Source organism: Sporobolomyces koalae (genome assembly GCF_050403365.1).
Source record: "Sporobolomyces koalae JCM15063 DNA, S_koalae_JCM15063T_v1_ctg10, whole genome shotgun sequence".
NCBI lineage: Eukaryota > Fungi > Basidiomycota > Microbotryomycetes > Sporidiobolales > Sporidiobolaceae > Sporobolomyces > Sporobolomyces koalae.
Window position 1 is genome coordinate 227,389 of NW_027481761.1, and position 23,384 is coordinate 250,772.

Below are 23,384 nucleotides of genomic sequence, written 5' to 3' on the forward strand. Positions count from 1 at the left end.
TGGAAACAGGGGGTTCACAGATCGAGGTGTACGTGACCCAACTCGAGGGAATAATTCTATCGAGATCAACTCTAGTCGTACAGGTTGTACATACTCAGTGTCGCGGACCGATACTGCTGGTCCAATTTCTTCGACATTTCTGCGAGCGGAATGAACCCGTTCTTGGCAAGTTCGGAAGGGGAGGTCGGCACGGCGAGAGTCGCGGCAGAACGCGTTTTGAGCTCGACGGTGGGCGACGGAGGCGACAACGACGTAGGTCCCGTGGAGAACTGCGCTGTCGACGGGGTGACGAGATTCACACTGCTGACGCTGTCGTTGCTGTGGTGGTCCGAGTCGTCAAAGCGCATCGACGACAGCGAGAGATCCGGGGTGCGCTCTCCAGCGGTCGATGGCGATGCGAGCCCGAGCTGATTCAGAATCGCTTGTTCGGCGGGCGAGAGCGAGTGCACGCCTGCTTCGTCGGGCCTTTGAGGATCGAGAGGGTGGCTGGAGGAGGGCGAGCCAAACACATCTGTCCCTAAACGCGAACGAGTCACCGGTGACTGCCCCGCTAGTGTTCCGATTGAGCTGCTACTAGTGCTCATTCCGAGTCCTGCGCCAACTCGCACTTTCGCCGGACTTCCTGCCGAGGATCCCGAAGTCGACATGTCGCTCAATTCGGCAGCTGTCGAGTAAATCGAGTGTGGGTGGTGCGTGAACTCGCCGTAGGCCCCGGGTTGACCAGGCTGCGGTACAGCTAAAGGTGAGAGCGAGTTCTGAGAGTCGCTCGTCGGAACCTGCCCCGGTGTGCCGAACGACTGCTGTCGCGCAAATCCAGGCCTAGGGACATTTGAACTTGCGGTCGAACCACGCGAGTAGTCTGTTTCTCGGTTCGTCAGTTGCGAGACTCCCGAAAGCTCTCGCTGGCTGCGATTTGGCGGTGCGAACGAGCCAAAATACGACTCGAGTTCTTTGAGCGGTTTCGAGTCGATACGAGAGGAATTGTGCGACACCGAATTCGTCGAATTCGTCAATGCGGGTTTTGCGAGGGTCGAAGCGTCTTCTGGCAGACGAGGGAAACGAGGCTTGGTGGGCGAATTGGCCGCGCTGCGCTGGGATCGCTTCGAGGAGCCCCGAGTCAATGTCGACTTGCGTACAGGTGGGGTCAGTGCCGGGTTCGGTTCGAGCTCGACTTGAGCTAGGGACGTCAACAGTGACTGCGGGTCAGGATATCAACTTCGATGAAGCGGAAGCCCAGACTGAACTGACCCCATTGTTCTTCTCCTCCGCCAGCGTATGCGTCTGTCAAGCCCATAATTGTGTCTTTTTTGCTCTTCGCATTCTTTGTTGGCTTGACGCTCTGTCGCTTTGTCCTCAGCTTGGGCTGTTCGTCGAGTTCCTCCTGAGCGTCATCCTCCTGATACTCCTTGCCCACTTTGCCTGTCATGACGTCCATGAAGCGACCTGCGATTCCGTCATCTCGCGACGTAGGCCTTTCAGCTTTCTTGACGTAGTTGTATGGCGACGGAGGAGCGGAAGGGACTTCGCTCGGCCGAGGTGGTCGTTGTGGGGGGTAAGACGCGTCCGTGATCGCTTGCGAGCCAGAAGCAAGCCCACTATAGGGATCGTGTTGCGGATGAACAAAAGGCGGAGGGGTTGCGGTTGCGGAAGCAGGATAGTCGACTGCAGAAGCAGGGTAGACGCTCGAGACCGGTGGGTACTGCGCGTTCTGCCGCGAACCTCCGGTGAATGAGATGACATCGTTGACGCTGTAGTTTCCAGTGTCAGGGCGAGCCGGATGCGCAAAAGGGGCTCGAGGAGGCTGCTGATGAGGCAGCAAGCTCGATGCCGAAGGAGAAGATGCAAGGGCACGCGGCTGTGTTGCGCCGGGACGAGCAAAGAGCTCGTTACGCTGAGCTTGGTGGTCTTGCGGATTTGTTGGTGTCGCTATGGGCGGATGCGGGTTCCAGTGACGCTGGGTCGACTTCTCGTCAAACCGAGTCCAATCTTGCTGCTGCTTCTCGGCGTTCGTGTTCGCCGAATACGGCCCTGTCGTGAAGCTGTCCGTCGATTGCCACGGATTCGCTTCCGACTTTGAAATTCCGCTCGATGCGTTTCCTGCTTGATTTTGGCCGACATTCTTGACTGCGCCCTTTGAAGGATCATCGTCGAGACTCCACCATCCTGCTTCATCTTTTTTGGTCTTCTTCTTCTTCCAACAGCACCATCCCAAGAGGGCGAGCAGCGCAATTCCGCCTGCTGAACCTCCCGCAATGATTCCGATGAGCGCGTTCTGGGACAACTGTATGCCGTCCGTTGCGTTCGAGGCCCCTGCTGCTCCCGAGATTCTGCCGGCCGAGGCGGTTGACCGAGTACCTGCTGTGGAAACCGCTCCATTTGGTGCGAGCGAGAGTTCGGTACCCTGGTTCGCGAACGACCACGATGAATAGAACCCGTCTCCGATAGACAAGTAGCCGGAATGCGTTGGTGGGCCATTCGGAACAGTACGAGTCGCCGTCCCACTCGCAGCGACTCCAGGTCTGTTCATGCAGAGATCGAGGGGGCGAACGTCAGGTGTGAGAGGTGTGCATCGACAGGTTCGAGCGCGGCGCGCCTACCTGAAGGAAGTGTTTGCGGCGGCAGCTGCAGCTTGAGCAGCGGCTAGATTCCAGGCGAGTGTTTCAGCATCTATGCCGACAAGTCACGCTCAAGCGATCTGTGGCTCACTGGTGGAAGAAGAAGTTCGCCCTCTGCCTCCTCTGGTAGTCGCGGTTGTGGTCGCGAGGGTGGTCTCGCTGGACGCGGATGCAGCTGCCCTTGCTCGTTTGTGTAATCGTTGGTGGCCACGGCCTGCTACTGTGTCTGACATGCTCGTGGAAGAGGAACCGACGCGTCTCCAATCGGTTGGTGGGGAATGAGGGAGTCGGGGGTTGATACAGGTCGGCCAAAGACTTTGCGTTTGCGAACTTTGCCGAGCTTAGCAAGCGAGCTGCAGCTACTACCTACACGAGCTCACAAGCTGTGGGCGGAAAGAACCGACGAGGGCGAAGTAGGAAAGGGCTCGTCCAACTTCTTTTGTTGCTTCGCGCTTCGCCAGGGTGATTTTTGAGGGCGATAGTCTTGCACTTGCGTTACGACGCTCGGCCTTGAGAGTTGCGCGTCGGACAGTATGCGATGAGCAGATAGCGATAGGTCAACGGGCTGTCGTGATGCACAGACGTGCGCGCGCGCGTGCGCAAGCGCCACTAATTTAAAGTCGCGTCGAAAGTACTGCCGTATTCCGACGCGCTTTATCTCTGCACCACAGCCATGTATAGCTACAGATGCTCTGAAGAACCACTCACGCGAAAAGCACGCGTTCGTATCCATTAGTCAACGGCGTGCCCGGTCATAGTCACGTTCTGTTCAACCTTCTCAATTCCCTAGTAAATCTCCGCGCCCTCTGCTCTGACCCGCTACGGCAGGCTCGACATACAGGTGAGGTTGTCGACGATGGTTTTAGCACCGAGGTCAGTGTAGATGGAATGGATCGAGATTGTCGGCGAGTTCAATCAGCAGGTTTGACGGAGGCTGTACAGGAAATGCAGGACTCGAGCGTCCAGTCAATACATTGCTGATATACTTTGTCGCGAGTCGATATGGATTCAACACTTGCCTCGTTGCCGGAACCACCCGGCTCGGTACTGAGTGATCTTTCCCTCGTTCTCTCCTCGTGATCACTAGCCGTGTCTGCCTCACTCGCAGAACCGTCCTGTAGTAGCTGACGCTCGAGAGACACGGGTCGCTTCGGTGAGCTCATGAGACTTTCGACCTTGTCATTCCAACTGCCGCCCCGATCTTGTCTCTCTCTCCTCAGTTCGGATTGTTCGCGCTTCAACGCCGCGATCGATCTCGATATCTCTTCGATTCGGTCTTGTCTCGCATCTGTTGGTGTCGTCGCACGTGTCGAGGTCTCGAGGTCCGAACGATCGATGTAGCCGAGCTCTTCGCGACCGGGATCGCGAAAAGCTCGAGTAACCGCTTCACCAAAGTCTGCGAGAGATTGATCGATTGTGCCGCGTCCAATCTCTTGAAGTGTAGAGGGATCGTTTGCGGTCCTTGCTAGAACTTCGCGAGAGAGCTGCAGTAGGCGGTGTGTTCCGGTGGTCGATTGGTGCGAGTCCATCGTGTTGGCGACTGAGTGTTCGATTTCGCTCAGCGTTTCCTGCGCCTCGATATCGAGATCGCCAGAAAGCGATAAAGAGACAATTCGAAGAGCTCCGAGGATGAAAGGCTCGAGCAGCATTGCCTGAAGACTTGGCTCAATATGTTCTGCAAAAATAACCGTGACGAATCAGCTTTGATCCTGTTCGCGAACAGTGTCTAAGCTCACCATCCTTCAACCAAGCGAAAAGATCTCGAGCTCTGCCAAGTCCGGTTTCGGGCTGGTCTTCTTCCAAAGTGCGATGTAGCGTGCCCGCCATTATCAAACCGATCGTAACGTCTGATTTCCAACTCCATCTTCCTTCGGTCTCCCATATCTTTTGAGCAAAGTCGAGCTGGTCTTTCGTTGTCGAAAGGTAGCGGAACGTGTTGATGGTTGTGAGAACGATCTCGGGCACGACAACCGTTGCGCCTGCATCTTTCGAGAGAGATTTGATGAGATCAATTACCGCGCTTGCTTCAGGCAATCGTCGAGCGCGCCCATTCGGCGCAGTACCGGATCGATAGGGCAAAAGCTCAATGAGCATGTTGATGAGGTGGGAGCGAGTCGAAGGGAGTTGAGTAGTTTCGAGAGTCGCGAGGGTTTGAGCGGAATGCAGGTTCAGGATGTTGGAATCAACGATCGACAAGAGATGCAGAGTCTGATGGTACAAATCTCGTCAACTGCCTGCTGATCGTCCAGACACGGTCAGGTAAGAATAATAGGGAACTCACAGCTCTTCTGAGGTTTTCGTCGGAACTCTTGAGCCCGTCCAGGATCACAACCCAGCTTTCTTGACCCCATTGCGCCTCTCCGTACTGCGTCGTCCCTCTCCCTTTTCCTTTCCCTTCCGGCCCAGCCTCAGCAGATCCTGCCCATGACTCGGTCGGCAGAAGAGCGAGCGCTCGTAGCACAAAGACTTTGGTTGATGGGTCCGAGCGATTTGAAGCCGAGGAGGCGAGAAGCGTCTTGTTCAGGTGAGCGAGGAGAGGAGCGAGGGTCCCGGTCGAGAAGGTCGGCGAGAGAAGGGAAAGCGCGAAAACCAGCGGTAAGATGAGACCTGAAGCGAGGTACGTTCAACGGCATTTATAACTTTCGCAAAAGTATTCGACGTACCATACTGCAAGTTCTTGCTCGACTGTAGCGTTCGGTCGTGCTTCAGTAAGCTAACGAGTATCAGCTCGAGCCGCGCGACGATTTCCTCCGTTACTCGACGATCTCGGTCTTGACTTGATGACAACACTTCCCCCAGCGTTCTCATCGCGCGGTCCAGCATGAACAAACCACCGCTCGTTCTACATGAATAAGATTCGCTCCGATACGAATCCGGACCCAGGTTCTTTGGGAGACCGGACGCGAATCTGTCGAGGAGGGGAACGAAGAGCGCCAGCCTGTCTGATTGGCTCGGCAAGACCGGATGCAAGATCGAAGTAGGAGAAAGATGCGCCGTGAAAGCAACATGAAGGGACAATGGTAGCGGAGGTTTCGCGCGACGCCTGACTGATCGTGAAGGACGCCATGTGCCGGTAGTCGATGAATCGGCAGAAGGTGAGTAGCTTGATTGAGCGGAAAGCGTCGAGAGGGCCGGGTCCGGTAAGAGTTCAGCAGCGAGGAGGTCGACTATCGCTTGTCGTGCTCGCGTAATGAGATCCGGTTGTTCTGTAGAAGCCTTGATCATACATACGAGCGCTTCGAGGGCAAGCTTCCTGAGGCCCGTTCTTAACAGGGGAGCGGATCCACAGTCAGATCATGCTCGAGGCTGCGACTCTAGGCAAGCTCACGTGGGACCTTCATCGTATTGTAGCAGCTCGATGACTCTTTCTTTGACCGCAGCAACGAGCTCGCTCGTGACGAGGTTTTCATGTGTCAGAGCTCGAAGAGCGAGCCTCCATCGGGCGGCGTGTCCCTCTGCGTACAAATCCTGGATTTGACAACGACAGTTACCTTTCCATTGCTCTATAAAAGATGGAACCGAGACGGATTGGACTTACGGATCGCAAAGTATTGATGAGGAGAAGCTTGAGAGGATGCGAAGAGGCGGAAGAAGGCGGAAACAGTTCGGCACAGGCCCGATAACCTGTCATTGCGCCCGCAAATTAGCACAGCTACAATACAACAGCCATTCAGAGAGCTCACCGAGAGCGCGATGCTGCAGGGATCCAACTCCTACCGATCCGGCGAGTCTCTGGCAGCCTACCAGAGCCCACTCGCCATCCCACAACTCCCGTTCCTCTGCGGTCAGATCTTGTGTTTCACGCTGGGCGTGACAGTACAGGACGAGTACGAGATCCTTGTACGCCTGAGCCTGTACACGACGCGAAGGTAAGGTCAGGACCCCCACTCGGTCCCTTCGGAGGCTGGCTCACGGGTTTCGGCAGCGAATGAGCCCAGCTGCGTCGTACGTTCGAAAGGCATGCGTTCAGGCTGAGCTGGAGATCCTGCCTGGGCAATCCACGGTCAGCGTGAGGTGATCTCGAAACCCGCAGCGAGACGAAGTATGCCGCTCACAGTTGAGTCTCGCTCGACCTCGAGCGATTGCACGAGCTTGTAGTGCGTCGTCGACACTGCGTTCGAGGTCGAGTATGGCCCGATCGTTGATGTCGACGTCATGCTCGCGTCGGCTTGGTGAGCGAGAGACGCGACTCGCGAACGTCGCTGGCTGGCTCTCTCTGCGCAACAGGCGTCTCGAATCTATACAGAGGGCTGTTTTCCTCGGGCCACTTGCAGACACCGCTCGCCCAAGCTTGGGTCTGCAGGATCGACTACGAGCGAGACGTTCCTCCCTTGGTCCTTCAACAATCGCGTTCCTTCGCACTCGACAAAGTCGGATGGCTCCTCGACCCCGATGAAGATGTTCTTGATGCCCGTGTCGAGGATGCGCTGCACACATGGCACATTGCCGCTCATCCGGACTGAGCAGGGTTCCATGGTCGTGTAGCAGCTGGCCCCTTCGAGCAACTCGCGCTTCCATTCATCCGAGTACTTGTCGTTGATTTCGAGGAACTTGTCGAGTGCGCACTGCTCTGCGTGCGTATTACCCGGCAGTTCGCGCGAGTAGCCCGTCGCGAGCACGAGCGACGGGCAAGTGGGGTGATCGGCCGCGGTCGTCACGACACAGCCCACGCAGAACGCCGTCGGGATATACACCGACTCGCGTGCAACCGACAGTGCCTGCTGCATGAACGCGACGTGCACAGGATCTGCTCACGTGTGGGAGAGAGAGAGAGAGAGAGAGCATGTCGGTCAGGGGTACACGCTTCGCTGCCGCAAGGAGATGTGCTTACCGCTCGTGCGCGGAGTAGAGCTCGTCATGCTTTCCTGTGTCGTCTGAGTTGAAAGTTCGCTTGACACGAGCGAGCGCGACGATATTGCTCAGCCTTCTCGACCTTCGGAGATCGGCAGCTCTTTCTCGCTTCTTTCACCTCCTCCGACGCCCCCGGATCTCACCGGTCATGTCGGCCAACCTCGAGATATAAGCACAGAACAACAAGTCTGCACCGTCATGTCGTCGGTCCGGCTCCGAAGCGCTCAACTCCGCGCGACTGCGTCCAAGCCTTCCGTCCGCAGTGGTCGGCACCACGAGCAGCAGCGACCGCCGCCTCGACCGACCGTGTGGACGAATGTGTACGATGCGCTGCCACACGTCCTGACTCATCCATGCACTTCGCTCGCATCCTTCTTCTCCGCATTCGGCACTCTGCTCTCGACCCACCAAGTGCCGTCACTCCTCGTGACGGCCCTCATCATCTGTTCGCTCCTGTCTCCTTCACTCTTGCTCTACTTTGCTCCGACGAGTCCCCTCTCGACGAGTCCCCTCGCCCGCAGAGGCCGAGGCGAACTCGTGTGGGAACTCGAAGGTTTGCGCCGTCAGGGCTTGATCGCTACCGAGGAACCCGTCTGTTGGGACCGAATCAAGCGGTACTACGAGGTTACGGGTCGCGAACTCGGCGGGAGACGTCTGCGAGTCGAGCAACTCCTGATCAGCGTCGACCTCAAGCATCCGGAAGTATTGCTCGCGACCGTTCCAGCGGCGGGAGGAACGACGAGTGGGGCAAGCGGAACGATCACGAAGCAAGTGTTACACAAAAGTTGGCAAGTGCAGGCCGAGATCGAGAAGCGGCTCGTCAACAGCGCGATCCCGGGAAACGAGTGCCTGCGCGAGGTCGACGAGGGAGGACGGGCCAAATGCGCGATCATCAGTCCGACGCAATGGTGGTCGAACGAGCAGAGCTTGCTGCAAGATGAGGACGTCCACGAGACCCTCAGTCGTCCCCCGCGCCACTTGTATCCGCCAGCGACCGATCTAGCGAAACCTCGTCCTCTGCCCCTCACCATTTCCGAAGCTTTCGTTGGAGTCGGATACGGTCAATCAGTGAGCTCTTCTGCAGCACAGTCGTCTGTGTGGAGCATCCTCGAATGCTGATCGTCTCGCTTCTTGCTCCAAGGGTACGGTCAAGACCGCACAGCAATTGATTTTGACGTTCTTTCTCGAAGACGTTCCCTCGCGATCGAATTTGCCGACCGTGAACCTGTTGCGCAACCCTCTCGCGAACGCACAAATTTCAAACTCGACAGTTCTCGAAGATCAGGAGCGTGAACAGGCTCGCGCGAATTGGAGAAACGCTGTGCGAGAAGTGATGGCTGGAGCCAACCCTTTGAAACAGGAGACAGGGACCACCGATGAAGGACACGTCTTGGGACTAGCGACGGAGAGCAAGAACAACCTCCGTCGCCACGTCTTGCTCAAGGTCAGTGCACAACACGTATTTTGGGAATTCAGGAGCTTTGCGACTGACTCTTTCGTGCTCAGTTCTTGCCGCACCTGGTCGTCGACGATCATCCTAGACGACTCGAGAACATCGTGAGTCCGCAACTCTTACCCTTGCGCGGCTTCAAGCTGACTTCGAGTTCAAAACAGATCTATGCGTTTGGATACTTGCTGGTCATCATTTATGTTGCGAGATACATCCGCAGGCTTCGAGCTCATTCAAAGATGGGTTTGATTGTGACCGGCGTCGCCGAATTGTGCTCGAGCGGAATCATGAGTGTGAGCATCTGTTGGTTGATGGGTTGGAATTTGGGTCTCGTTCCATGGTGCGCCTGTTCTCCACTTACTCTTGTCGAGTCTTTCGAGCTGATCTCGATTGTGCTATCTATTAGGAACCTCATGGCGTTCTTGGTCCTCACGAGTGGACTGGACAATATGATCCTCGTTTTACGCGCGATATCCCAGACGGATCTCAATCTGCCCGTTCCAGAACGCATGGCGCTCGGACTGAGACAGGTTGGAGTCGAAATGACGGTGTTGTTGCTCGTCGAAGAGCTCATCGCGGCATGGCTCCTCTGGTTTGTCGAGATTACAGTGAGCGAGCCTCGCTACTGTGCCAGTTCGTAAAGAATCAAACTGATTAAGTGATTGTCATACAGGTCATGAGGCAGTGGATTAGGTTTGGTGCGGTTGTGCTGGCGGTGGACTACTTCCTCGAGTTGACTTTCTTCTCGACGGTTCTCTCAATCGATATCCAACGACTCGAGGTACATGCGCTAATATATACTGCTGTGCTGTTCGAGCGTGATATTGACCCTGTTCGCGCCACCGGAACAGCTCGCCGATCTGCTTGCCCACAACACTGCGTTGTCGAACGATTCAGGCCCAACTTCAGCTTCAGTCTCGAATTCGACAGCTGTTTCCAAATCTGCCTCGCGTCAGAAATCCGTCAAAGGATTCGTCAAGGGTAGTTGGCAGGTCTTGCGAGATCGACCTGCCAAGACGAGCACGGTTGCGTTCCTCTGGGTCATCAATGTCCTGCTATGGGCCTTGTAAGCTGAACCTTGCCCTTACGAGCCACATGCGATTGCTGATACGTAGTATCCTTGCCTATGTCAGCTATGGTTCCGAGCACTACCTGCCAGCCACTTGCTCCCAGACTGCGCTTTCATCTGAACGACCCTTCCTGGCGCCTTCTCTCGACCCATCGCTCTCTCGTGCGCTGCGACTCGGCCAGACGGACCCTTCAGCAGCTTCTCACCTTTCGGTCCCGCTCGGCTCGGGCGAGGCATTCTGGAGCTTGCTCAACCCAAACAACGCGTCGTCGGTACAGATCTACCTCGAACCCGTGATCTCGATCCAATTGTTCGAAATGCCTGCCCACCTCGGTTCGGACGCGGCTCATCACAGCTTGAATCGCTCTCCCGCTCCTGAATCTATCCAGTTGAATCCGGGCAGTATCGGATTGAGTGGAGATGGCGAATTCGGGACGTGGACCAAGGTCATGATCGTCATTCTGCCCATCTTGGCGGTCATGGGGCTTCTCAGGCTCTTGTTGATGTACCTACTCAAGGATGCCGAGCTTCTACAAGCGAGGTGGGGGAGCGAAGACAGATTTAGCGGTCGGGACAAGGAGAACGGGGCACTCCCAAACGAGCTCGACCGAGTTGAGCTTTCGCTGGTCGAAAGTTTCGAGCCGAATCTGCGACAACACAAGGGGGACGTAGAGCTCATTGCGAGCGGAGGCGAGGTGGTCGTGAGCTGGGCTGGATTGGAGGAAGAAGTCCAGGTTCTGCGGAAACTCGCGCCGAACTCACGGCCTTTGCCCGATCACGACCCTTCGACTCGCAACGACTCGACCCTCGCCAGTCGACTGCATATTCCTCTCGCTGCCGAGCCAGTCTCGCTCGTTTCGCTCTCGGTCGACGTCGAAGGCAAGTTCTGTGCCGCGGTTACGAACCGAGGTAGGATGCTCGTGTGGGCACTCGAGCGCGGAGGAACGCTCGTCGACTTTGGAGCGGACCGACCAAGAGCTATCGCGGTGGCGTCGGCTAGAGCTGGTGCGACAAAGGAAGTTCAGAAAGGCGACCTGCCGGCCCCTCCTACCCCGACAAGCGCAATCAAGTCCAAGAATCTGGCAGGACCATTCTTCTACTCGCTCCATGCCGATGGACAAGTCGTTCGATGGAGTTGCGGGTTGTGTCGGGCGGAAACGCTGATCGAGGCCGAGACTGGCGAGAAGACCGAGCACGAGCACCAGGGAACAGTTGTGCGCAGACAATTGATCGCCCCGACGACTGCCATTGAGGGCTCGGCGGCGCCAATGCTTGCTTTCACCTATGCAGACGGCCGCTGTGCGCTCGTACGCCTCGACGGAGAACAGCCGGGTCGGATCATTTGCGAACTTGCGGCAAACGAGCATGGCAGCGCTTCGGTTCTCGCGATCGCGAGTTTCTCGATCGTCTCTTCGCTCATCGGTCTTGCCATTGATCAGGGGATCGTTGCCGTCTCCCACGCCCCTAGTGTCGTCACGTTCTACACCCTCTCGGCCTCGCCTAGCCCGCTTGTCACCCTGCCTTCTCTCGAACTACCCATTCGACAGATTCGACTCAGCTCACCTCCTGCCGATACGAGCTGCTCGTCTTGCCTCGAGCGCATACCTGATGGGTTCCTGGCCTCGATTTCGACTCGCGCAACTGTCAAGACGTTCCGGATCTTCACGCCGCCCATCCCAGCTTCAATCGAAACCTGTGCCTGCAACTCAAATGTCGAAGCTGGCGGCTTCTCACGGAGTCGAGCCCCTTCACTTGCCGTTGTCGGAGGAAGCCCGGTCATGTCCCGCGTTCTCAGCAACGGGAGTACTTCAGCACGTCGCTTCTCCGCGCGCAAGAGGCCGGCCACGCCGACTCGTCCAAACGCGTTCAGTGCGAGTGCCTCGCCTATTACCACCGCGGCAGATCCATTCCTCCTACCGACTGGCGGTCGACAGAGCAGCTCGTCGAGTTCGAACGAGTCTTCGGCTCCTGGATCACCTACCGGAGAACGCAGACTGTCCTTCTCGAGTCACCTATCACCTCCGCCTCCTCCACCACCTGCAAAAAGGTCTACTTCGGAAACGAGTTTGACTGAATCCACTCCTTCACCTTCGTCCTCGAAACCCTCGCCGGACGCTCCTTTCGAAGAAGATGTATTCCTGCCGATGAGAGCAGACGAAGTGGCGAGCGTTGCGATTGACGACAGGGGCAGCTGGGAGGTCAGCAAAGATCGACTCGTCGGGCTCAGGAGAAAGACGAGCGAGAAAGGCAGGGAGTGGCAACTGTGGACGCTGTCACTCGGTCGTGCAGGAGGCAAGCTCGAAGAAGGCTACTGCGAAGCGGCAACGCCTTTCGCGAACTTTCTCGGCAACCTCGGTTACGCAAGTCGTCCTGCACCCACAAGCTCGCTCGCTCCACCTTATGCCTCTCCACGACGCGACTCGGCCCTACGTCGGAGGCAGTACGCGCCTACGATCTCTTTGAATAGTCGACCGAGCCCGTCGATGAACATCCTCGGCGACCGCTCAGATTACCTTCCCTTCTCCAGGGCAGGACCAATGACCGCTTCTTTATCCTCCACTGCTGTTAGCATTGCGATCGGGAACCAGGTTATTACGCTCTCCACTGAGCCCTCCACTCCTATAGACACTACTCCAAAGACTCCGATCAAGTCCCGAGCGACAAGGTTTTAAAAAAATTCTTCCCGTATTTTTGTGTGTGTGTGCGTCGACGTTGTTGTATTGCTCCTGTTTGCAAGCCAAGCTATACGTTCTTCTCCAGTATCGCGTGAGTCGCTGAAATCCATGGGAGGCGGTCCTTGGTCGGAAAAGGAGCGGCGGTGCTCGGAGCCCGAATAAATGAAACCGTATACCCGGGACCGATCGAGTCGGGCTGTGGTGCTCGAGCCGTGTTGCCCCTCGCGATAGACTCGCGAGAGATCCACAGTTTACATGTACAGCCTCGCTCGCCTGCTAAAGGGGTTGAGGGCTACCTGTACAGTGCATCGAGAACCTTTTTTGCGGCGCGGCTTTCAGAATCGCGAGCGCGGCCGATGCGCGGACGCAGTCGCCTGGCCATGCCACCCGATTGCACTCTCCAATCGTGAGAGAGCTAACGTAGATATACAGTGGACTCAGCGCAGACGCTCCTTCAACCGTCTCGTGTGCGTCTCGATCAGGGACCGAGCGAAATGGGGACCGAGCGACTAGCGAAAGTGATGCCAGCGGACTGAACCCCCCTTCGTCCTCGTCTCCCTTCTTCAGATAGCGACGCCTGCGCCACCCGTCAGAACACAGCTTGCAGTGACTTTCGAGGCGCCAACGACAGTCCCCGCAGCACTTGCGACCGGTGGCTTACCCCTCGTCGTTTTCAACTCGATCTCGGACCAACCGGATTTCAGTGACTTCATCCCCCCGCGCAAAACTCGCTACCAGCCTCGTGAGTTCCTGTCTGCTTGAGTATGCCGCGCGGCTGTGACTGACGCCGCCTGGCACCCTGGAGATTGCGGGATCGACGCGCTCATTGCAGCCAAACACCGAGCGGGTCGTAGATCAAGCAACCCTTGCTTACAAAGCCGCACGTCTCTCGAACCGAGTCGTATCTATCGCGCCTCGCACTGGTGATGGCGCGGACCTTGCGACAGGCTCAACGACAGAAACACGACTCGCACGAGGACGCATCCTCCGCATACAGTTCACCTCCGCGTGTCCCCGCCGCTACTGGGGACGTGCCAACCCGCCTCTCGCCTACCAAAACCATGACTGAAGGACAAGGTACGACCGAACTTGCACGCGACGTGGATGCCAACGGGGACGTTGACATGAAACGGGGACCAAGCGAAGGCGAGGTCGACGCTGATGGTGACGACGTCGACGCGCCGTATGTCGAAGATGAGGGATACGACGCCGAGGACCCAGTCAACCAAGGTGAAGATGGCGACTTCGAAGCCCGCCCGAAGAAACGAGCGAAACGCAGTTCTACTGCCGCTAGCGACGCCGCCGCTCCCGAACCGTCTGAAGCTGGAACATCGTCGTCGACTGAACCGCCAGACTACCTGAAGGGGATCAAGCCGTGGCAGCCAAGGAAACCGAGATCGACCAACGTCGACGACAAGAAGTGGTTCTGCGAGTTCGACGGATGCGGGAAAGGCTTCACTCGCAAGAGCGATTTGCACCGTCACAACAAGATTCACACCGGGGAACGGTTCGTCCTTTACCTCTTTGCCTAGCGACATCCGGGCTTGTCGGGCTGATACCCGTTCCCTTCGGTTGGAACAGACCCTATCGATGCAACTTTGAAGGCTGCGGCAAAGACTTTATCCAGAGGACTGCGCTGATCGTGCACGAAAGGACCCAGTGAGTGCCGCTCAGATTCCGAGAGTTGTCGTTCTTTCAGGCTCATGGCAATTTCATATTACAGCACGCGAGAGCGGCCACACGTCTGCGGAACTTGTGGTCGGGCGTTTGCCGACAGTAGTTCACACGCGCGGCACCAGAGAACCCAGTGAGCTGGTAGATGATAGTCTCTCGAAGTGTAGGTTCAATGCTTACGCCGCTTTCCATTGTAGCACCGGAGTCCGTCCTTTCGTCTGTGACGCCCCCGGATGCGGTCGCGAGTAGGTCCATCTCTCTTCTGCTGCAGTCAAGCACGAAACCTAATATAGGAATCTCGAAACAGTTTCTGTCGTAAAGCGACGCTCATCAACCACCGAGCGACCCAACATCCTTCGGATGGTTCAGCGCCGCTGCCCAAGTATGCGCCTAAAGAATCACGAGCGATGGCGATAGCGAAGGCGAAAGCGTCGGCTCGCTCGATGTCGAAGAAAGAGGATGACGATGAATCTTCTGAATCGGATTCGAAGGACGAAGCTGTACCACCACCTGCGCCTCGCGTTCGGCTCGCGGAGAAGATCGCCCAACGTTTTACCTTACCAGCCCCTTTCCGCAAACCTGCCGTCGACTCTGCGGCCCCGGCGCCGGACGCGCTACAGTTCAGCCGCAATCGCTCACAGTCTCTTCAGAAACCTACAGAGCCAGTCGTCTCTGAACACAAACCGGCCTCGCCTTCGCGCCAGACTCGCCCACGCTACTCCCTGCCCGTTCCGAATCCTGGCCCCGTGTCCGATAGCTCGCAATCACGAGAGTCCTTCCCTGGTTTCGCCCCGCCACCTTCGCTCGGGACCGATACGGAGAAGCTCGCACCACTTCCAGGCTTTGCTCCTGCCCCTGGCTTTGCCCCTGCTCCTCCGAAATTTCCTTCAACATCGATCCGTTCTACTGCCTCGGATGTCTCCGACGGTTCCCCGCCCCCGCTGAACCGCCCACTCTCAAATGTCGACCATGGAGCGCCCAGCCTTTCGTTTGCGGCGCCATACCGTAACGGGAGCGGTCCCCAAGATTCAGCATCGGAGCGTGGCGACGCAGAGTCGGGTTCTGCATCTTCGACTCAGGCCCGTCAAAATGGCTCGCCTCGATCACCAAAATCTCATGCCGGTGCCTCGATGGCAACCGGAGAGCAGGAACTATCGTTTGTAACTGAACGAGCTCAAGCGTACCGACTACGGGTACCATCCGCGCCTCAAGAGGAAACTGGACCGAACGCTGCGGCAATTTCTGGTGGTGGTCCTTATTCTCCTCGTTTCGAGAGCAACAAGAACATGCAGCCCGGGGACAACGTTGACGCAACGTCCATCTCTGCCCAAGTTCCGAATTCTCCGCTTGTCCACCAGCCGACTTCTCGAGCTTCGTCCTTCTATGACGACCTCTACCTCCCAGCACGTTCGAGCGATGGCGAGTCGCCCCGTCCCTGGACATTCCCCTCGACTCCGGAACTACGTGACTCGGTACCCATGCATCGTCGAGTTTCGACCGACGCTTGCACGTCGTACGCCATCAACAGTTTCGCCGCTGCAGTCAGAAGGCACTCGGAATCTATGCCCCGTAGTCTCATCGGCCTCGGACTCGACGGTTTCGAGGCAAAGGAACGTCTCTCGCAAATTGCGCAACAAACAGGAAGAACGTCGTACCTCCAAGATCACGAGAACCTCGGCACTCCTGTCGGAATTGAGGTCGAGGACAACAACCTCTACGCCTGAACAGAATCTTGCATCGGTCTGATGAGCTTGCTCGAACTCGGGGAGGTGTCCTTGCCCCTTTCCCACGTCTTTGTTCAAAATTGCCTTGTTTTCGTTTGACCGATTCGTGTTCACTTTTCCTTTGTCTTTCGACGTGTCCACTTTTTCTTACCTTGTCGATGCTTTACCACTACAACCCACAAGCGATTTACTAGCTGTTCCGGATCGTTCAAACCGTGTCTTTCGTCCGTAAATGAAAACGAGTTTCCCTACCCGAGCCGCTGTTGGATGTACCCCCCGTTTGAGAAACGAAATTTACCAGAACAGTCACGTGCTCTCAGAGTGGCAGCATAGGAAGAGGAATTGCGGACACGAAAGGGATAGTGAAAGAGCTACGACAAGTTGGGATCCGGATCATACTTACGCGGATTGAGCGGATAGGAAGAACTGATGAATGTCTGCCCGTGATACTTCCAGACCGCTCTTTTCGTCCTGTCGAGTGAGAAGATGGCAGCAGTCATGAGTTTCAGCCAGTCTCACGAAAGAGGTAAGAGAGAGAAAGAGCGTACAGGATAACATTTCTGAACGAGCCCTCTCCAGCTCGTAGTCAACCTCGTCAACTCTTCCTCACACGCAGTCCACACCGTCTTGAGGACGTCCGTATGCTCTGCCGAAGGCGACGAAATGTCGTTCCCGAAATGTTTGTCGACTCGTTTGTACAAGGCGTCGATCGCTTTGCGCAGGTCTTTCGGTCTCACGTCGGACAGGATTCGACGTAACGAAGATTTCGTATAGGCCGAATGAAGGGAGACTTCGGTTGGGGGAGTCGTACGAAGGAGTTGTTCGAGTCCGGCGAAATAGTCCTGCCAAGATTTTAAGAAGACGGTATCAGCTTGACAGTCTTTGCCACATCGAGAGACTCGGAGAAGTGAAACGGACCACGACCCGGGAGAGAGGTCTTCGCAGGATGAGACGGATGTACGCCGCGAGATTCTGATCGTATTTCTCGCGCGCCTGTTGTACGAAAGGCGCGAGCGCAGACACCTTGTGTTTGCCCGAGAAGACAGCAATGATATGGTGCATGTTCTCTGCAGGCTCACAGGAAAAGATGAGTACACGATTCTCATAGGCGAGAGGGTGTAAACACTCACCAATGAGAATAACATGATAGTTGAGCTGATCTTTGCCTTCTCCTGGAGCTTGTCCTTGTCCTTCTCCATCCATCTTGGCCATCTGTTGCAAGCACTCAAACATGGTCGCGACTATTCTTTCGTACTGCGAATTGATGACTTTACGAATATCGAGCTTGTCGCAACCTTCGAGTTGAGACTCGACTCGAGCGACGAATAGCTGTAGGGAAGATCGAAGTTTCCTGGGGGTCAGAATCAGACAGCAGGATACTGGAGGAGGCAACAGACTCACCGGGAAGATGCGAACGAATTGAACGACACCTTTTCGTTTCTTGAGTGTCAGTTTCGTTTGCTCGATGCTTCGTATTTGCTCTTTCTGCTCATACAACGATACCTCCCTCAACTGTCAGTGCTGACGTCACGCTTTCCTGAAGAACGAGAATTGACAAACGCAGGATCTCTCGAGAGTGCCGAGGGTCTTTTGGTACTGTTTCTGTAGCGTTCTCGACAAGAACTCGTTTTGCTGTCTCTGTCCCTGTTCGATAAACCGATTCAAAGCCGCCAAGATACCGACGACTTGCCTGTTAAAAACATCCCGATCCGGGACTCAGGTCAGTAACCATGAACCGGCGCAACCGTCCGACGTTTTTAAAAACTAAAGAGACTTACATGGGATCTCGCATCAAGAGAGCGTCGACCCAATCTCTCAATTCGACTTCGAGCCAGCCGAACACTCCTTCCATCGCACCTCGCATGTCTTTGAACTTGCCCTGCTGACTCGCCAAATACGTCGAAGCGCCTCGTTTGAAAAAGATTTCGAGCATCATGTAGTCGGCAAACGTGATGGTCGTATCGAGGGAAGAAATGTGCAAGAAATCGGCAATGAACCCTTGTTCACGCGAGAGATGAGGCAAGATCTGTTCCAGAGCGCGTTCGAACGCCTGGTTTGCAACGGTACCGCATCAGCACTTGCTTTCCACTTGGCTGAGGACGGAAGGGCCCAGGTTTGTGACGCAGTGATCGACTTGCCTCGCTTGCTGAAATCTTGCCATCTTTGTCTTTGTCCTTTTTGCCAGTTTCAAGCGGACTGCGTACGAGCGTTCCTGCCCTTCGGATAGATTGTTGTCTAATCGTTGGCGATTCTTTCGTCGTGAAGCCTGATACATTTAGCCGTTACAGATCAGTTTTCTGACTTGTGGAGCAGGCGAAAGAGTGACTTTTAATGCGAGGACTGACTGGCTTCGAGTTCATCTTCAGTCGCTTTCTTGACGATTTTTTTCAACGCTCCCAATACTTCTTGCACTTCGTGACGATGCAGGTCGCTCATCGCGATAAAGTACGCCTGTCAAAAATTACGTTTCGTTCCCGCTCTCAGGTCAGGATCCTCTGTTTGTCTGTTCCGAGCGTTGGGAAAGGGATAAAATACTACTCACGGCACAGATTTGAGAATAGCGATTCGAATCGATCTCCTTGACAAACAGCATCAAGCCACAGTACCTGCCCAAGAAATCTTCCATCGTTTCGTGTGATGGCAATTGTCCCTGTTTCAACTTGGCTTCGATCGTTGAAGTCTTTGGATTCAACAATTGGTCGATCTTGATACAGCAGAGGAAACGCGTCAGTACACTGACCGGAAGCAACTTGAATGGAACCGACTTGCCTGGAACTTGAACATGATGCTCAAGAAATCAAGAATTCGTTTGCAAAACTGATCGGCTTTCGTTCTGTATTCTCCGACCCGTTCGGATGCTGCAGCCATGTCTCCGACAGCTAGGGAATGACCATCAAGCATCAGTTCCTTGGTACATTCAATAGCGGTGAGACTCAGAGCGATGACTCACCAGTATCTCGCGTCGAGAGTAAAGCCTTGTAGAGGGACACGGCGGCTCGTTCGAGCTTTTCGATTCCCTGCGGGTTCTCGAGAGACTCTTGCGAAAGGGCTACCAGATCTTGCTCAGTGATGTGAATCGTAGACTATGTTTGCGTACGACCCGATCAGCATCCATTGGTTTGGGCCCCCCATGGGAAGTAGAAAATCCGAAAAAAAGGTTTGTACCATGAGTTTGTCGAGCTCTGACAAGAGTGCACGTTGGTTCGATGTTTGAACTTGCAAACCTCGATTTTGCGATTCAATGTGACCGATATCGTCTGTCACGAGCTGTTCAAGAAGGAAGACCTCCCCTCAGCAACCAGGATGCTTCTGAGGCTTGTCGGAGAGACAAGAAATCGGTTGATCCTCACATTCAGCTGCGTCTTGTACAGTCCAATCAAAAGGTCCATTCGATCCAATTCTCCCAATGCATCATCGAGCTGTTTGATGACTCCAGTCACTCGATCATCCGATTCCATGATCGCGTGAATAGATGCCTGTATGCGCACGAGAGCCAATATGTCAATTCGAGTAGAGAGAAACCGAGGCGTAGAGAGGGACGAGGACGGGGATTTGGTCAAACTTACAGCTTCCAACGCCTTCAATTCACCAATCAGACGTTTCTCAATCTCGTCCGCTTTGCGACCTTTGCCACCTGCGTTTGTCGTCATGATTCCAGACCCGTCACTCGAGTATGTTCCCACCGATCCTCGCCATTCGAACCCTTCCAACATTTCCTCGACGTTGGACAAGATGGTTGATTCGTCGACAATGTCCTCTGTCGAAGGTTGCCGTCTCGGCCGAGGCGCTTGCAGCTCTGTCGTCGCTGATTGCTGCTGTTGTTGACGAGAAGCAGAAGAAGAAGGGGCAGGTTTCGAAGAGGTCGCAGGCGATTCTGACCGTTTCGTCGACACGGACCCTTTCAGGGGTGGTGGAGCAGGATCTCGCGGGTTCGTACTCTGTGGAGTGAATTGGATACCCATGCCAATGTTTGTCGCGGCTGCAGACGGGGCTGTCGATGCAGGGAGCGTCGCAGTCGGCAGACTCGGCTTTCTTGTCGTCGCATTCGACTCTTGTCTGCTGTCCGGTTTGATGCCTTGAGAGGGTGGTAAACTTCGAGGATCGACTGAAGATCCTTTCCTCTGCTGTTGAGACCGTGATGATGCGGCGCTGCTAGGGCGGTCGATTGAAGGATGTGATTGCGAATGAGGTATCGGAGGAGGCGCGGGACTGATTCTGCCCGGTGGACCTCCCATCCCCGAAGGTCCGGACGGGTAGAATTGACTCGAAGATTGTGAAGTGCTGAGATGAGGTGCACCACCGCCAGTACGGATAGACGAGTTTGTGCTGGTGGAAGCAGCCGATCCTGGACGATTGATGGCGATCGGTTGGGCCTGCGAGGGTGCAGGATATGATTGTGGTGGCGGAGGCTGTCCTTGCTGTTGTTGTCGTGGATCTGGGTAGGAAGGTTGGCGTGCCTGGGGTTGGGGTGGAGGCACGCGCAAGGGCTGAGTTTGGGCGGCGGGCGGAGTTGGAGCGGCTGCAGCGGCATTCGTATCGACCGAGAAGCCGATTAGGACGAGGTCGGGCAGTGGGCGCCCTGATTGTGCGTCGAGGAAAGAGAGCACATGAGCGAGGTGCGCGGAAACAGAGGTGGAAATGGCAAGACGGACCGATGCTGTTCATGAACCTGCGCCAACATCGGACTACGGTGACGAGGAACGCGGCTTGCTGTGACGAGGGCAGGTCTGTCTCGTATCTGTACGATTTGCCGTTGATCACGAGGGCGAATTCGAGCGGCTAGGATCCCACAGGTGGGGGCGTTAGGGCTTGCGTCGAGGCGGATGACAATGCAAAGACTCACGTGCAGTCGGCCGTGGTACATGCGCTATTGGAGAGGCTGTCGAGGATCAGCGCGAGTCAGGTGGAAGAGGAGAGACGCGAGCGAGGACTGACCTTGGACACTTCGATCTGGCGCAGGTCTTCGAGGTTCCAGGTCTTGCCGATCGAGAAGGTGCCGTTCGCGTTCTGCTTGGCCTTGTGGAGGCGGAGTTTTCCATCTCGGAGGGCTATCACGGTGCAAGCGAGAGTCAGCGTGCGAGCGAGAGGGGAAGCGGGAGAGGAAGCGAGGCGCGCACTCGACACGATCAGGAAGCGCGGTTTGCGCTGATCCGAGTTGGGCACGGGCTCAAAGGTCTGTACATATGCGATAAAGCTCTCTTGCGCTGCGGTGGGAGAAGGAGGTGAGTGGTACAGCCGGCGAGTGGGGGCGACGCAAGCTCACGGGGTTGGGCTGAGCCGGGCGCGGGGCTGAACAGCGAGTTGATGATCGATCTCGAGTAGTCTGTCGCCATCTACATGGATCCCCGCAGAGACGAGAGTGAGAGAGGGTTGCGTAGATCATCCATCAATCGCTCGACGTTCACGTTCACCGTCATCCGGCTCTCCACCTCGCCATGGCGATCCCAATCTCCGAGGTGGCCCCGCTGTCCGTGTCGCGGTCGTATCGGCCATACTACTCGCCGTTCGAGGTCGAGCAGCTCGTGCAGCTTCAAGCAACTTCGATTCCCGCCGCATCGTCGTCCGACCCATCTCGCCAGCCTCAGCCCCTGTCTGAGCACCGCATCAATCACCTGAGGCAGCTCGCGTGTGGATTCATCGAGCGAACCGGCCAGCGCATCGGATTGTAAACCATCGCTTCCCGCCCTTCGCTTCCGATTCGTCCCAGTGAAGCGACACTGACCTGTTGGAACGACAGTCCACGGAGGACGATCGCAACCGCGCAATCGCTCTACCACCGTTTCCACCTGCACTTTCCGCTCAGAGACTTCTCGTACCAGGTACAGTCTCGACCCGCTCACTTAAACCCCCCTCTTGGCATTCATCTGACATACAGCCTTTACAGGATGTCGCCCTCGCTAGCATCCTCGTCGCATCCAAGCTTGAAGACACGCTCAAGAAACTGCGCGACATCCAGATCGCCGCATTCCAAGTCCTCAACGCCACGTTCGAGTCTGGCGGTCACCCCGTCCCCACCGAAGGAGATCCTCACACGCAAGAGCAACATCGACCCCAGCTGATAGGCATCGAGCGTCTGATCCTCCAAACAATCTGTTTCAATTTCACCCTCCACAAATCCCTCGTCCCGCCCAACCCATCGGCTGGAGGGGACGCACCGCCTCTCTCTGAAAGCACGACAGCTGCGAGCTCGAGAGACCTCTTCTCCCACCTCGTCCGACTCTCGATGCTCTTGCCCTCGCCAAACGTACCTTCGACCTCGACCTCGACCAGCGCAGTCGCACCCCCGGATCCGAAACAACTGACCTACCTCGCGTTCCTCCTCGCAACCGATCTCTACCGCACGCTCGCCCCGCTGAGCTACCCTCCGCATACATGTGCCGCCGCGTGCCTGCGATTGGCCTACTACTTGTATCCCGGTGACGCATTCGAGGAGAACGACCTCGAAGACCTGATCGGGATCGAATGGAGTCGAAAGACTGAATCGAACGATCAAGATCTAGACGGTACGTGTCGTACTCGTCCCCGGCATCACGAGAGAAGTTTTTCGACTGACATGCCGGCGTTTTTTTCTCTCTGCAGATGTCGCTCAGATGCTACTCAACCTTTTGATCTCGTTGTGTCCCTCTCCACCCCCTTCTGCTGTGAATTCCACGATCAGTACATTCTCCCCTGCGACCCCTTCATCCCAGCCATCTCCATCTGAATCATTCACGCTGGTGACGAACCCTACTCATCGAAGTACGACGACGACAAACGAGAGAGATCGTCAATTGATTCAAACGGGAGTACCCAACACGTTCAGTCACGAACGATTCGTCTGGACGAACCCCGCAGGAACTCCGATCGTGCTTGGAACGGGCGTGGCAAGTAGTACGATGACAAAAGGGTTCGTGTTGAGTGTCGACGAGTTGAGACAGGTCAAGATTCGAGTTCGAGAAACGGGACAACTGAGGAGACGCAAACGAACTTTGGGCACGAAACGGGTTCATCGAGAAGATGGATCACGCGAGGATGATCTGGAGCAAGAAGAGTCGGAAGACGTCTTTGCGAGTTCTTCGAAGCGATGGAGATCCCTTGCAGGTTCAGGAGAACGAGGAGGAGGAGGAGTACGAGAACTGGAACGATTGCAACAGGAGGCTCACGAACGATTCGAAGATCGGTTGGAACGGGAACGAGAAAAAGTGTTGGAACACTCTGAAGCAGCGAGTCGGTTGACAGCGGAAGAACGGGAACGGGACAAACTTGAGCGCAAGGAGAAACGGGAACGATCAAAACCGGCAAGTATTAGGTACATGTTTTGAGCAACGCTCGCATATTAGAGGGAAA

The 23,384-nt window shown here is 55.9% G+C and overlaps 6 protein-coding genes across 6 annotated transcripts; 3 read left to right on the top strand and 3 right to left on the bottom strand.

Annotated features, from left to right (window-relative positions):
- Positions 1-71: 71 nt before the first annotated feature.
- JCM15063_001500 (uncharacterized protein) lies at positions 72-6,772 on the bottom strand (the record flags this gene model as incomplete). The annotated part of the gene is made up of 13 exons (XM_076677763.1): positions 72-1,177; positions 1,249-2,519; positions 2,598-2,640; positions 3,718-4,290; positions 4,352-4,823; positions 4,897-5,222; positions 5,279-5,300; positions 5,664-5,880; positions 5,944-6,083; positions 6,154-6,239; positions 6,299-6,467; positions 6,529-6,600; positions 6,671-6,772. 13 exons carry the CDS (start codon positions 6,770-6,772, stop codon positions 72-74), a joined length of 4,599 nt encoding a protein of 1,532 aa, XP_076535087.1.
- An 81-nt stretch (positions 6,773-6,853) lies between these two features.
- JCM15063_001501 (uncharacterized protein) lies at positions 6,854-7,474 on the bottom strand (the record flags this gene model as incomplete). The annotated part of the gene is made up of 2 exons (XM_076677764.1): positions 6,854-7,362; positions 7,447-7,474. The coding sequence occupies 2 exons, from the start codon at positions 7,472-7,474 to the stop codon at positions 6,854-6,856; spliced, it is 537 nt and encodes a 178-aa protein (XP_076535088.1).
- A 190-nt stretch (positions 7,475-7,664) lies between these two features.
- Positions 7,665-12,657, top strand: JCM15063_001502 (uncharacterized protein; the record flags this gene model as incomplete). Its single annotated transcript, XM_076677765.1, has 8 exons — positions 7,665-8,534; positions 8,608-8,910; positions 8,973-9,023; positions 9,081-9,256; positions 9,323-9,524; positions 9,590-9,697; positions 9,768-9,982; positions 10,050-12,657. 8 exons carry the CDS (start codon positions 7,665-7,667, stop codon positions 12,655-12,657), a joined length of 4,533 nt encoding a protein of 1,510 aa, XP_076535089.1.
- Positions 12,658-13,586: 929 nt separating this feature from the next.
- JCM15063_001503 (uncharacterized protein) lies at positions 13,587-16,058 on the top strand (the record flags this gene model as incomplete). The annotated part of the gene is made up of 3 exons (XM_076677766.1): positions 13,587-14,167; positions 14,242-14,319; positions 14,642-16,058. 3 exons carry the CDS (start codon positions 13,587-13,589, stop codon positions 16,056-16,058), a joined length of 2,076 nt encoding a protein of 691 aa, XP_076535090.1.
- A 399-nt stretch (positions 16,059-16,457) lies between these two features.
- JCM15063_001504 (uncharacterized protein) lies at positions 16,458-21,391 on the bottom strand (the record flags this gene model as incomplete). The annotated part of the gene is made up of 20 exons (XM_076677767.1): positions 16,458-16,529; positions 16,607-16,900; positions 16,977-17,125; positions 17,189-17,387; positions 17,460-17,543; positions 17,619-17,748; positions 17,837-18,108; positions 18,197-18,324; positions 18,404-18,509; positions 18,601-18,762; positions 18,828-18,937; positions 19,009-19,141; positions 19,224-19,325; positions 19,409-19,534; positions 19,625-20,637; positions 20,711-20,837; positions 20,902-20,925; positions 20,994-21,106; positions 21,176-21,262; positions 21,322-21,391. 20 exons carry the CDS (start codon positions 21,389-21,391, stop codon positions 16,458-16,460), a joined length of 3,501 nt encoding a protein of 1,166 aa, XP_076535091.1.
- A 102-nt stretch (positions 21,392-21,493) lies between these two features.
- CTK2 (Ctk2p) lies at positions 21,494-23,359 on the top strand (the record flags this gene model as incomplete). The annotated part of the gene is made up of 4 exons (XM_076677768.1): positions 21,494-21,723; positions 21,796-21,877; positions 21,943-22,561; positions 22,638-23,359. 4 exons carry the CDS (start codon positions 21,494-21,496, stop codon positions 23,357-23,359), a joined length of 1,653 nt encoding a protein of 550 aa, XP_076535092.1.
- Positions 23,360-23,384: the final 25 nt, after the last annotated feature.